A 14,607-nucleotide genomic window follows, 5' to 3' on the forward strand; every position below is an offset into this window, starting at 1 on the left:
TTGATCCCAGCTCCCTGGAAACTGTTAAGCTGTCCTTCGGCATGGCCATCCTCTTGTGGAATAGGTGAATCGTTCCAGGTTTGGGGGCTCTCCCCCCCCCATCATTTCATAGTAGTTCTTTCTTGGAAAAAAACGTGGGTTAGAAGGTTTTAAAAATAAATATTATTTCCAAGGATATATATACAAAAACGAAGCCAAAAAATAATAAATAGTGCCTAATTACTTGTACACTTGTTCCATTTCTGGTGGTTTTCTTTTTCTCTTATAAAAGATGATCTATTAGCCATTGCTGCGCTGGTTATTTCACGGTTGGACTACTGCAACCTTCTTCTCTCTGGCCTTCCTTCTTCTCACATCAGTCCGTTGGTTTCTGTCCACCACTCTGCCGCAAAGATCATCTTCTTGGCTCGCCGCTCTGACCATGTTACTCCGCTTCTGATATCTCTTCATTGGCTTCCAATTCACTTCAGAATCCAATATAAACTTCTCCTGTTGACCTACAAAGCTTTTCACGGTCTAGCTCCTTCCTATCTCTCCTCTCTCATCTCACCCTATTGCCCCGCTCGTGCTCTTCGCTCCTCTGATGCCATGTTTCTCGCCTGCTCAAGGGCCTCTACTTCCCTTGCTCGGCTTCATCCATTTTCTTCTGCTGCCCCTTACGCCTGGAACGCTCTTCCAGAACATTTGAGAACTACAAGTTCAATCGCAGCTTTTAAAGCTCAACTAAAAACTTTTCTTTTCCTAAAGCTTTTAAAACTTGATGTTGTGCGGACTTTATACTGTTAGTTTTACCCTACCCTGTGCCTGCTTACCCTACCCTGTGCCTGTTGGCATTCTCTTCCCCTCCTTATTGTTTTATTATGACTTTATTAGATTGTAAGCCTATGCGGCAGGGCCTTGCTATTTACTGTTTTACTCTGTACAGCACCATGTACATTGATGGTGCTATATAAATAAATAAATAATAATAATAATAATAATAATAATAATAATAATAATAGTACTGCCAAGTCCCATACTTTATCTATCCATTCATTTATATTTGGTGTTTTGGATATTTCCCAGTATTTAGCATCATAGTGACTACTATCATAGCTTGGTGTTCTTTTCCAATTTATTCTCCTGTATAAGTTAAAAGAAAGAGTGAGGATCATACCTAATGGTATAGCCAAATAACTTTTCTATTGGGGTTTTATTTTCTCCAGGATTGTTTAGGGGTAAGGCATGTTTACTAGATGTGGTAGAAATCCTCTTCTTTTTTTTAGACACGTCCAACAATTAATATTGTAATATTTATTTTATTGTCAGTGGGGTCAATCTTGTTGTCATTGTAGCAGTTTTCTCTGATATTTATATGTTGGGAGAAATTGTTTCCAGTTGACCATAGAAGTTTCCAGGTTTCCATTTGGTTATTATCTCCTACATCTTTTGCCCATCTTACTATAACTTATAAACGAAGAGGGGACCTAATAAACGGCTAATGGTCAAACAAGCTCGGTAATAAAATAATTGTGTTTACTATGAATGAAAGCTTATAAACAAAAGCTTGTAAACAACAAAAGGAAATTGTGTTACCTACTAAGATACAAGAATTCTCTTGTTGTACACTGACTAGAGTACAAGAATTCTCTTGTTATACAATAGTGATAAAACAAATAGTAATTCAGTGGTATTTGAAAGCTGAGCACAAGAGTAATCAAACAATTCAAACAAACTTTGATGATTTTCAAAGGATACAGTTGCAAATATACAATTTTAACAAATAGTTGCTAATATTTGAATCATAGTTCAATTTTAACATGCAATTGCTGATTTTGAATCATGTGTACAATAGCAGTTTTTCAACTTTTAGTAAGTTGCTTATAATTAAATAAGTGTAAATGAATATATCAGTTGCTTCACTGACTGAAATACAATGTTTAAATCATGCATACAGTTGCATTTATTCATGCAAATGTAAATGTCAGTTGCTTATAATTAAATAAATGTAAATAAATAAACAGTAACTCTAGATTGTGTACTCCATTTCCAATTAATCTTCATTAGTAATGTGGTATGTGCAACAAGAAAACATTTCCAACTGCACCATAGATGTGAGAATGTATATATGTTTTCAATCTGAAATCCGTAGGGGACTGTGCACTTCCTGGGTAGGAATTTAATTCTCCTTAAGTGGATGCTGGATACCAATTAGTTTGAGTAAGGTATCCGTCGAAAACTATAATAATCATCACCATCATCATCATCATCATCATCATCATCATCTCCCCCCCCCTTTCAAATCCTGTGTTATTTTTCAAATGGCGGTCTTTGACTGATTGCCCTGTTGCAAAAGGGGGGAAATAGGGCTTGTTTTTCAACATTCTTCTTCCCCTTTCTCTTTCAGAGTTTTCGCGTCTTCCACGATGAATCCTGTTTACAGCCCCGTTCAACCTGGGGCTCCATACGGAAACCCTAAGAACATGGCTTATACAGGTAAGGCTGCTTATATGGTGAAATGGACTGTGTTCAAATGCCAGATTCTCACTGGACTATAGAGCCTTTTGCCTGGGCTGTACCACTTCAGACTGCAGGTGAGGGCTGCTCTCATAGAATCATAGAATAGCAGAGTTGGAAGGGGCCTACAAGGCCATCGAGTCCAACCCCCTGCTCAATGCAGGAATCCACCCTAAAGCATCCTTTTAAATTCTATACTGGTTTTAGCTTGTTTAATGGTTTTAGCTGTGTATATTTATTGTTTTACACTGTTTGAATAATTTTATCTGTATGCTGCCCTGAGATCCTTGTGATATCGTGTGGCATACAAATGTTTTTTAATAACAATAATAATTAATAATAATGCACTTTCACATGCGACAGTTCAGTTCGTGTTTAGTGTTTCTCTGCTATTTGGACCTAATCACTTATCTTCAGCCTGCACACCTTACAAACCATGCCAGTGGCTTCTCTCTCTTCTGAAGGCAGCTGCCTTCTGCCTAAACGGTTCTTCATAGGCTACAATTACGAATTTTGTCATGAATTGCCACTGATGTAATTTGTGAATACGACATAAGGAAACACGTTGCTGTAGCAGCAATTAAATGTGCCAAAAATATAATATGTGAAAAAGCCCCTAATGTTTAAGTGGCAGGTATTTTCTGTTGCATGTGCCAGCCTTCCTCATATGTGAATCTGCAGATGGTGTTGAACTACAAATCCCATCATCCCTGACCATTGCTTTAGGTGAAAATGCTTCCCCATTAGAGTTTCTTAGTGAAAAATAATCCACGAATAGAAATTAGAGAACTCTCAGGGCCCTGCTCTTCCGGCCCTGTTGCGGGAGCTTGGCTGGCTGAGCTCTTGGCAATGTGCACTTTCCAGGGCTTCTAGAAAGCGTGCTTTGGCTTCCCATTCCTGTTCCAGTTGTGACCTTAAAGGTCCTCTTAATCCAAGAGGGCCTGTAAGGCTCCGATCGGCATGGGGTGGGCGGGGGTATTTCCCCCTTCCACTCTAATGGGGGCTGCTGCCATTATCTGTCATCCTGAAACTTTTTTGTCACTTGGTCCATGGGAGGGGGGAGGGGGTATTTGTTATTACATTTACATTCCTCGTTGTTTCCCTCCAAGGAGCCAAAGGTGGCTTACATGGTCCTCAAAAAGCTGGGCTGCAGTTAAACCTCAAAAAAACCAAGATTACGGCAACCAGCTTGATTGATAACTGGCAAATAGAGGGAGAAAACGTGGAGGCAGTGACAGACTTTGTATTTCTGGGCGCAAAGATTACTGCAGATGCTGACTGCAGCCAGGAAAACAGAAGACGTTTACTTCTTGGGAGGAAAACAATGACAAATCTTGATAAAGTAGTTAAGAGCAGAGACACCACACTGACAACAAAGATCCACATAGTTAAAGCAATGGTATTCCCCGTAGTAACCTATGGCTGCGAGAGCTGGACCATAAGGAAAGCTGAGCAAAGGAAGATAGATGCTTTTTTGTGAACCGCCCAGAGACCTCCGGCTATTGGGTGGAATAAAAATGTAATAAATAAATAAATAAATTTTGAACTGTGACGTTGGAGGAAAATTCTGAGAGTGCCTTGGACTGCAAGAAGATCAAACCAGTCCATACTCCAGGAAATAAAGCCAGACTGCTCACTTGAGGGAATGGTATTAAAGGCAAAACTGAAGTACTTTGGCCACATAATGAGAAGACAGGATACCCTGGAGAAGAGGCTGATGCTATGGAAAGTGGAAGGCAAAAGGAAGAGGGGCCAACCAAGGGCAAGATGGATGGATGATATTCTGGAGGTGACAGACATGACCTTGGGGGAGTTAGGGGTGGCAACGGCTGACAGAAAGCTCTGGCGTGGGCTGGTCCATGAAGTCACGAAGAGTCGGATGCGACTGAATGAATAAACAACAACAAAGGTTGGGCTGAAAGTCCGTGACTGTCCCAAAGTCACCCCATGAGTTTTATAGGCTGAGTGGGGGCTAAAACCCGGTTCTCCTGTCCAATACTCTAACCATACTACACTGGTTCTCATACACTGTGCTGAGACTCTGTTATTTTATTTTATTTATTTATTTATTTCCTTTCTATATGGCCCAATAGCCAAAGTTCTCTGGACAGTTTACATCACTATCGATCTTGGAAGAGATTTCCGTGTATGCTGCAGAGGCTGTTTGAAGGCAGTTTCATGCTTGCTTATTGGAGCGAGTCTCAGTCTCTGAAAATTCTTTTTGGTAGCAGGAAGACTCAGGAAAACAGACATTTTGTCCAAATGCAGAGACCTAAATATGAGAAGAGCAGGTGGTGTAAACAAAGGTGCAGGAACAGGGCAGCGCAAGGAGAAAAGAGGTACACCTAGAGAGAGTCAGAACTGGGGAAGGAATGAAGCGACGGCTGGCAAGCCATGTGGATTGCATAACAGGCAAAGCTACACAGGTTGTGGAAGGAGAACGATATATTGGAAGAGACACAGACTGTTCCAGCAGAAAATCAGGAAATTGCTATAAGGGAATAAAAGGTCAGGAGAGGCTGACTTATAAGCATTTATGCGATGTCTGAGCTTGATTCTCTGTGTGTGCCTATGCAATATGCATGATGATAATGTTTAACAGCATTAAAATGTGTTGCCTTCTAAACAAAGAAGACAAGCTTATGGAGTTGTGATGTGGAGGTGGAGGTAGAGATAGTCTACCTAATGTCCCATTCATAATGCGGGCAGCTGCTTATAAGCGTCTATATTGAAAATGAAATTTCAGACTCCTAGGGCACAATATTTATTTATTTATTGCATTTCTATACTGCCCAATAACCGGAGCTCTCTGGGCGGTTTACAAAATTAAGACAATTCAAGTATAAAACAACAGTATAAAACCATAATATAAAAGCTCAACCAGATAAAAACAGCAGTAATGCAAAATTACAAATTTAAAACACCAAGTTAAAATTTATTTATAGACTGTTAAAATACTGGGAGAATAAAAAGGTCTTCACCTGGCGTCTAAAGACATATAACGTAGGTGCCAAGCGAACCAGAGGTTGATTCCATGGCCTTGGTTATAGAAGGGGTTGAAGGGCAAAGAAGCACCTTAACTTTTCTAATGAAATGCTCTCTCACTATAGTTGTAGCTGACAAAGATACTCCCCAACCTCCTTGCATTTGCAGCATACATTGCGTTCAGAGTAGTGTTTTCCAGAAATTACCATCTTCTGGCTGAGGTTGTTTGTTGAGTACCCCCCACCCCACTTTTGTTTTCTTTCACCTTCAGTTTAATACCATCATTCATGCTAACGTCAATAATAAAAAATCTCAGACAGCCCTTCTTCATGAACAGAAGAGCAAGACCCCCACCCATATGCCCGCTCTGAAACAGCTCCATGGTATCAGCAAGTTCTTTTCTGTTCTTTGCTCTCTCATCCTGAAACCTTGGTATTATTTGAAAGACATTTTCAACTCCTAGGAATAGCGGCGTTGCAGACAGTTGAGGAAAAGAAATTAATGAAATAATTTTCTTTATTGGAGGTGGAATGCCCTCCGCTTGGAGGCCCGATTGGTGCCAACATTGATTGCATTTCGACGCCAAGTAAAAACATGGCTTTTAAACAAAGCCTTTGATGGTTAAACTCACTGGCGCATTGTTTTAACTGTTTTTATTGTTTTTAAATTATATATTGTTTTAAATTTGTAGTTTTGCATTGCTGCTGTTTTTGTCTGATTGAGCTTTTATATTGTATTTTATATTATGGTTTTATACTGTTGTTTTATACTTTGAATGTTTTTAATTTTTGTGAACCGCCCAGAAAGCTCTGGCTATTGGGCGGTATAGAAATGTAATTAATAAATAAATAATAAATAAATAAACTTGGATCATGGTTTAATTTGCTTTTAACTGTGCATATTTATTGTTTTATACTGTATGTTTTTACCTGTATGCCGCTCTGAGATCTTAATGATATAGGGCAGGATATAAATTTTTTAAATAAATAAATATATAATAAATAAATATTGGGAATAGAATTCTCTGGGAGATTGGTTGGTTTTATGAGCTACAATTTCTATATTTAATCAGTTGAAAATGTTACATGTTTTATTAATCTTTTTTTCCTTTTACTGTGAATTTAACAAAACAAAACAGAACAAATTGTGAAAAGAAAAATGAAAAACAGAAAAGAAAAAGAAATTGCATAGAAATATCAGTATTCCATCAAGTACAACATTCTTTATAAAAGGGTTGGGGGAGATTATGCGTAAGTTTCAAGAAAAGCAGACCAAATATCGATACATTTATCCACTCGGGAGTAGCGCCTATATACCACCCATTCAAATGTTGATAGCGTTGTTAGGTCTTCAGTCTATTGCATTATGGGAGGTGAACATTTATACTTCCAACGTAATATCAGTCTTTTGGCTGTCATAAAGGCTCGGAAAATCCATTTGTGCTGACCATAAGTTAACTTCCAAGAAACCAGTAAATAGTTTAGGAGAGCATGTACATTACTCAGTATTAAAGACGGTTCCAGTACGGTTTATTCATATTATGACCGCCTCCCAAAAGGAGGTGACTATTGGGCATATGGAGAAAAGAAACATTTATTTATTATTTATTTACAATATTTATATTATTATTTATTTATTTAAAACATTTATATTCCGCCCTATATCATTAAGATCTCAGAATGGTGTACAGATAAAAGCATACAGTATAAAGCAGTAAATATGCACAGTTAACAAATTAAACCATGAACCAAGTTAAATCAATATATAATTTAAAAGCAGTAAAAGCAGTTAAAACAATGTGCCAGTGAGTTTAACCATCAAAGGCTTTTTTAAAAAGCCATGTTTTTACTTGCCTCGAAATAAAATCAATGTTGGCGCGAATTGAGCGTCCAGCGGGAGGGCATTCTACAGTCGGGGTGTCACAGCAGCACCATTCAAACTTTTGGAGCGGTGTACAAGATAAAATAAAATAAAAACAGAATAAAAACACATTAAAATGGATTTTTAAAAGAAGCAAAATGCAAAGTAAACCGTGGCTGGTCATCAAGGGAAGGCTTCCTGGAACAACGTTTTTAGGAGGCGCCGAAAGGAATACAAAGTTGGTGCCTGCCTGACCTCCAGAGGCCAGGCAGGGGGGCTACCATGCTGAAGTCTCTTCCCCTGGCAGACTCCAATCGGAGGATGGGTCTAGGTGGAACCACCAGGAGCATGCCCTCGGATGACCTCAGTGACCGGGCAGGTTGGTAGGGGAGAAGGCGTTCTCTCAGGTAACATTAGGTGCATTACACCTCCAACAATTATGTGAATTAGACAAACCGTTCTTTAAAAGGTGTTGTGGAGTCCTGGTACCTCTACTAATATCATAAAGGTGCAGCACTTGGATTTAGCAGAGATGTCAGGATTCCACATTTGGTGTAAGTGGCTCTTAAAACACAATTCAAAATTTTAGCCTTATGCAGGGAGCATTCAGCTCTGCTGATTTGGACGAGTCTGAAGCTTAAGTCTGACGGTTGCACATTACCTTCCTTCCATTCCATTCAGCAAAGTTTCTGTGGAGTATCAGCCATTCTGTTACATAATTCTATTGCCATAGATTTGTGGAGGGCCGGGGGACTAACTTTGCTGTAATGAATTCAGAGGTGCTCCCTAGGGTATCCTGTAATGTAATTTATCTCTTCTAATAAGAGCCACAATTTGATCTATTCCTCTTCGCTATTGAGTGGCGAAAGTAATTAAATAGTTTTGAAGAATCAAAGGAAGCAAGTTAGCTGGGTAAAAAGTTCACCAATAAATGCACTCATAATTTTCCCCCCATTATTGACAAAATGTATCCTTGATTCTACAGAGAAAGCATATTGATTGAATGGACTAGGAAAAGCATTTAGGTAGATAACAGCATCAAACTTTAATGCGCCAGACTTGCAAAAGCTTGAATAAATACTTTAAAACAGTAAGAGTCAGCATTATATTTCTAGGAGTCCAAGCACCTGAGACATTTCCAGTCTGACATTTTGAGCAACCATGACCTTTCTTGCCTATTTGCATTTCATGAATTAGTATGTATTCATATGTGTGGCATTGCATGCTGTACATGTTAGTAGTGCAACTGGTTTCACTTGTTTTGTGTCAAACCAATATTCAAGTTTTTGTGTTAGAGCCTTATTTTTTTTTTAACAACTGACAGTCATATTTCAACTCATCTGCATTCTGTCAGTATAAGATCTTGTGAAAGGAATTAAAAAGTCCCATTAGTTGAGTCTTGACTGCTGCAAAGGTTTGTAAGAACATCAGAAGATCCATGCTGGATCAGACCAAGGGTCCTTCTAGTCCAGCACTCTGTTTGCACAGTGGCCAACCAGCTGTTGACCAGGGACCCACAAACAGGACACGGGTGCAGCAGCACCCTCCCACCCATGTTCCCCAGGAACTGGTGCACACAGGCTTACTGCCTCGAATACTGGAGATAGCACACAACCATCAGGGCTAGTAGCCCTTGATAGCCTTCTTCTCCTGGAATTTATCCAACCCCCTTTTAAAGCCATCCAGACTAGTGACAATCCATAGTTTAACTATGCGCCTGTCCTGAATCTCCCACCAATCAGCTTCCTGGGATGACCCAGGTTCTAGTATTATGAGAGAGGGAGAAAAATATCTCCCTATCCACATTCTCCACACCATGCATAATTTTGTACACCTCTATCATGTCTCCCTTTAGCCTCCCTTTTTCCAAGCTAAACAATCCCACCTGTTGTAGCCTTCCTTCATAGGGGAGATGCTCCAGTCCCTTGATCATTTTAGTATTTGTAGTATAGTTTAAACCACTGGCCCTGCATTTTAGATTCAGAACCCCACTTTCAAATCCCTGCTCAGCTGTGGAACTCCCTTGAGCAAGCCACAATTTCTCAGTCTTGCTTGTGAGATAGCTGTAAATCATTTCACATTCTTAAAAATGCTAAACAAATGATCAATAATAACAATGTCTGTAGTTTGATATCATGACCGAATTGACAAACCATAGTATACCTTTGGCTGGAAAGCTAGAATCTGAAACTATACCTTGAAGTGGGATAGCAAGCAAAAGTTTGTGCTTCGAGAGATGCATAGCAATGGTCTGTCATGTCGGACTTTTAAAGGCAACTGTAGCTTGAGAGAGGACCACTGCATAGATGAAAAACCAAGCCAAACGTGCAGCTCTAAACCATATTTGCCTGACTGGAAGATCAAAACATGGCTTGAGTTCTAAACTGTGTTAACGCAACCATGGCTTGGTGTGATGTCTGAATAGAGAATGAGACTTGGGTCATAACCTATATGATTAAGAAAGAATTCTTAGCCAACAGTCTATATGTCAGGAAGTATATATTTGAAGAGATTGGGCCAGACTAAGGTAGTTGAACTAAGGCCCCATTCAGTGGGACAAATTGGTCATGATTTGTCCCAGTGATTTTAGTAGGACTTAAGTTCACCCATTATCTTTTGGGAAAGTGTGGCAACATTTCTACAGTGAAAAGTTCTGTCTCTGTGTAATACGTGTGTCACACTCTAGCTGCTTGGAAACTAAATATAACTCCATGGGAGATGATGCAGGAATTAACAGAAGAAAAATAACAGAGGTGCCCTTAGAATTGCTATTTTGAAGACTCCACCTGCTGATTTCAGTTATTTACAATTATAGATTTATAATTTTCTTGCCACTCCATGGCTGGCCTCCACCTGGAGCATCTTTTGTTTTCACTAGCGAAATGAGAGGTGAGAGGTTTGAGGATGGGTGACAGGATGGATGGGAGAGTCAGCCTCTAGGAACTTTATTGAGCTGTCTCTGTTGAAGAGTGCTTTGAGCAAAATTGTATGGAATTCAGGGATCGAGCAAATGTGCACACCAGTTAATCAGGTACTCAAATGACCTTTCTTTGCCCTGTTGGAGGTCCCAGGGAGAGATAGAACTTCTTGAAAAGGAGATGGAGGGCAAATTTAAATGCAGAAATGCTTAACAAGGTCCCTAGGAATGTAAGCGAATGCACAAAAGGGAGGAAAACTTAGATGTTGCCAGTATGAGAGCCCTTACACAGAGTACTGATGAATCAATTGAACCACTGCAGTCCTTAGATGTTTTTCTTGGCTACCCAGGAGGTAAAGAATTGTCACTAGAGTGGCTTTTATTTTAAAAACTCTGAAACAGAAAACAGGAGAAGAAAAGCCGACCACAGAATATATCAAAAGCTCTTCATGTCCTACCTCCTCTTCTTTGTATGGAGTGAACTAAATCTGAATTGCAATAGGGAACAAAACTTTTTTCGGGGTGGGGTGGGGTGTTGCCTAAAGATCGCTCAATATTTTAACCAAAAAAATACTCCCTTTTAATTTGGATGAGAATTACCTGTACTGTTTCTTCATGTGATGCCTACCATTTATCTTAAATGATAGTTCTGTTTCAGCCCAACAGTCTATATCATAGAATAATAGAGTTGGAAGGGGCCTTCAAGGCCATCGAGTCCAACCCCCTGCTCAATGCAGGAATCCACCCTAAAGCATCCCTGACAGATGGTTGTCCAGCTGCCTCTTGAATGCCTCTAGAGTGGGAGAGCCCACCACCTCCCTAGGTAACTGATTCCATTGTTGTACTGTTACATCAAGGAGCTTCCTAACCCTAGGCTTCTGTCATTTGGCAAGTCCCCAGAATTCTTCCAAACCGGCATACTGGAATGAGTAAAACCAAACTCACTTCAGCGGGGAAACACCAGCCGTTGTAGCAGTAGGAACAGGCAGAAGGCTGGGGAGAAGATCTTGGGAGAAACACCATCACCAAACATAGCCAGGAGCCATGCCACATCCACGGCAGCCCGCTTGTTCTCTCAACCCTGGGGCTGAACTTCATTATTGGCTAGAGGGCCAAATAGGCCACAGGCAACAATGAATGGGCTGGGTACCAGATTCGACAAACAAAGTCTCTAGTCTGCAAGAGGCAGAGACTTAAAATGGAGGCTGGTGGTTGGGTACAGGTTTGGGCAGACAAGAACCACAGGGGCAGGAATGTAGTGAAAAATGGGGCGAAGCAATCTCAGCTGTTTTTCCATCTGATTTACTCAGACTGAAGAACACAGCTTAGAGCAATTGGGTCCTCTAGCCTGTCAGGACTGAAAGTGCTGTGGTTGCAGCTTGGGTGGTACTTCAGTATAGCAGAGACTGGGATGGTAATTTCTCAGTCTGAGAGCTGGCCCAGGGAGTAAGGCACCTGGCTTTTGCTGTGTAAGGGCGTGATTAGAGTCCCCCAGTTCCTTAAAGATCCCCAGAGACATCATAACCATCTGGGTGCTGGACAGGTACCAAAGACCTATTGCTGGGAGGGGGTAAGTCTCCTATTGCCTGCCATAAGCAGCTCAGATGAAGGAGCTCAAATAAACAGTTTCACAGCACCCAGTGGAGCCTATTGGCTCACTGTCTCCTGTGACTCTCTGCTGAGCTGGTGGCTGCAATACCACCCGGTGGCATTGTCCAGTGGTGGCCGTGCATTGCACCAGAGCAGGCCATCTGATATTGCGTCCAGTTCTGGGCTCCACAATTCAAGAAGGACGCAGACAAGCTGGAGCGTGTTCCAAGGAGGGCAACCAGGATGATCAGGGGTCTGGAAACAAAGCCCTATGAAGAGAGACTGAAAGAACTGGGCCTGTTTAGCCTGGAGAAGAGAAGACTGAGGGGAGACATGATAGCACTCTTCAAATACTTAGAAGGTTGTCACACAGAGGAGGGCCAGGATCTCTTCTCGATCCTCCCAGAGTGCAGGACATGGAATAACTGCCTCAAGATAAAGGAAGCCAGATTCTAGCTGGAAATCAGGAAAAACTTCCTTGACTGTTAGAGCAGTACGACAATGGAATCTGTTACCTAGGGAGGTTGTGGGCTCTCCCACACTAGAGGCCTTCAAGAGGCAGCTGGACCACCATCTGTCAGGGATGCTTTAGGGTGGATTCCTGCACTGAGCAGGGGGTTGGACTCGATGGCCTTGTAGGCCCCTTCCAACTCTGCTTTTCTATGATTCTATGATTCTATCTGCTCCCTCATCCAACATGACACCATGGTGATTCAAAGTAAAGTATCTGGGTCCCATTACTAGTCCCCAATACTTTACAGCATCAGACCCACCTATGGCCAAGATATAAATAATAATAATAATAATAATAATAATAATAATAATAATAATAATAATGAGAAGAAACCTTGGAGAGTGGTAAATCCGCTGGCAACAAGTTGAGCAGGCTTGTTGCTCAGAATAGAGAGCAAAATTAGAATCTTTTTTTGGGGGGGTGTTCAGGCCTTATCACATTTCTGGCAGGGAGTGTATCGCTGCTCAGCAGGGTTATTTGATGGCCTGCCTTGCTGTTCTTTAGTTCTTTGGTGCTAAGGTACAGCAGGGATGAGGAATGTGTGTCTGTGCAGATGATGTTGTTGGACTACATCTCCCATCATCCCTTACCATTGGCTATGGTGGCTAGAGCTGATGTGAGCTGCAGTACAACAACAACTACAGGGATACAACTTCCCCACCCTTGGTAAACAGGCTGAACCCCTTCCTGGTAGTCCTCATATCATTGGTTCCGGGATCTTTTGCAAACTAGAGACCTGAGAGAGGGTTAGAACATGCTATTTTTATTAAAAGAGAAAGCGAGAGGCTTAGGATTTTGGAGCAGATTCTGCAATTCATGGCATGGCGGCAGCTGTGGAGAATTCTAGCCTCCCTGACCTTGATTCTCTTTAGCACAAGTGAGTCTGTTTTTGCATCTGTTGTTCCTAACCTTACAAAATGGTGCCTTAAGTCTGGTTTGCATTGTGATTTTTCAAGAGATTCCTCAAGGGAATGTGTTGTACTGCTGGCCCCAATTAAAATGAAGGGTGAGGGGGAAAACTGCAGGCTCTTATGCCATCTCATGTTCAAACAGTCTAATCCTCTGCTTTTAATAAATAAAAAGATGCTTTGAGAATCTTACAAGGGCATGCACGTTCTGTTCCTTGCCTCCCCTCTGATGATAAATTAACCGTGTATGACTCTCACAGATCTGAGTGAATTTTCACAGGTAAAAAACAAGAGCAGGCACACGTGTGTGTGTGTGTGTGTGTGTTAGTGAGTGAGAGAGAGAGAGATGTTGCACCATGTCCTGCTTGTGGGTCCTTGGTGGACAGCTGCTTGGCCCCTGTGTGAACAGAGTGCTGGACTAGATGGACCCTTGGTCTGATCCAGCATCTGGGCACTTCTTAGGTTCTTAAGTGGCCACGATGGCTCGGAGTGCCTTTTACCAGCTTTGCCTAGTTCACCAGCTACAGCCTTTCCTGGATAGGGATAGCATGGCCACAGTGGTCCAGGCATTAGTAACCTCAAGTCTGGATTACTGCAATGCGCTCTCTGTGGGGCTGCCCTTAAAGCTGCTCCAGAAGCTGGAGCTAGTGCAGAATGCTGCTGTCAGGAGCTGCCCCTTTCCAGCATGTAACTCTTCTGTTGAGGGAACTGCACTGGCTGCCTTTTCGCTACCGGGCCAGGTTTAAGGTTCTCGTACTAGTGTACAAAGCCTTAAACAACTTGGGACCAGGATACCTGAGAGAGCGCCTTCTCCCTTGCCAACTGAGGTCATCTAAGGGCATGCTCCTAGTGGTTCCAGATGAACCTATGGTCCGACTGGATTCCACCAGGAGAAGAACCTTAAGCGTGGTAGCCCCGTTCTTATGGAACTCCCTGCCATTGGAGGTCAGGCAGGTGCCAACCATGTATTGTTTTCAGCTCCTCCTGAAAACGTTATTGTTTCAAGAAGCTTTCCCAGAGTAATCAGCCGTGTTTTAATCTGTACCTGTTCTTTTAAGATGTAATTTTTAATGATGTTTTTATTCTGTTTCTATTCTTTTACCTGATTTGTTCACCACTCCAAAATCCTCGGATAAGGAGCAGTATAGAAATATTGGAAATAAATAAATAAACTTCTTCCAGGTTTCCCCAGCAACTACGCAGTCTCTGGCCACTCAAAAACTGAATAACAAATTAATTATTTATTTATTTCATTTATTTCATTTTTCTACCACCCAATAGCCGAAGGTCTCTGGGTGGTTCACAAAAATTAAAACCATGAAGAACATAATAAAACA

At 41.3% G+C, this 14,607-nt stretch overlaps 1 protein-coding gene across 6 annotated transcripts in view; it reads left to right on the plus strand.

The window, feature by feature from the left end:
- FAM168A (family with sequence similarity 168 member A) overlaps positions 1 to 14,607 on the plus strand; it is a 219,641-nt gene that overhangs the window by 80,381 nt on the left and 124,653 nt on the right. For all 6 annotated transcript variants that reach the window (XM_063127283.1, XM_063127287.1, XM_063127282.1 and 3 more), the window contains one exon: positions 2,387 to 2,475. In XM_063127283.1, the coding sequence (XP_062983353.1) occupies positions 2,387 to 2,475 (89 nt within the window). The remainder of the gene's footprint in view (positions 1 to 2,386; positions 2,476 to 14,607) is intronic.

The sequence above is a fragment of the Elgaria multicarinata genome, chromosome 5 (genome assembly GCF_023053635.1).
Source record: "Elgaria multicarinata webbii isolate HBS135686 ecotype San Diego chromosome 5, rElgMul1.1.pri, whole genome shotgun sequence".
Lineage (NCBI taxonomy): Eukaryota > Metazoa > Chordata > Lepidosauria > Squamata > Anguidae > Elgaria > Elgaria multicarinata.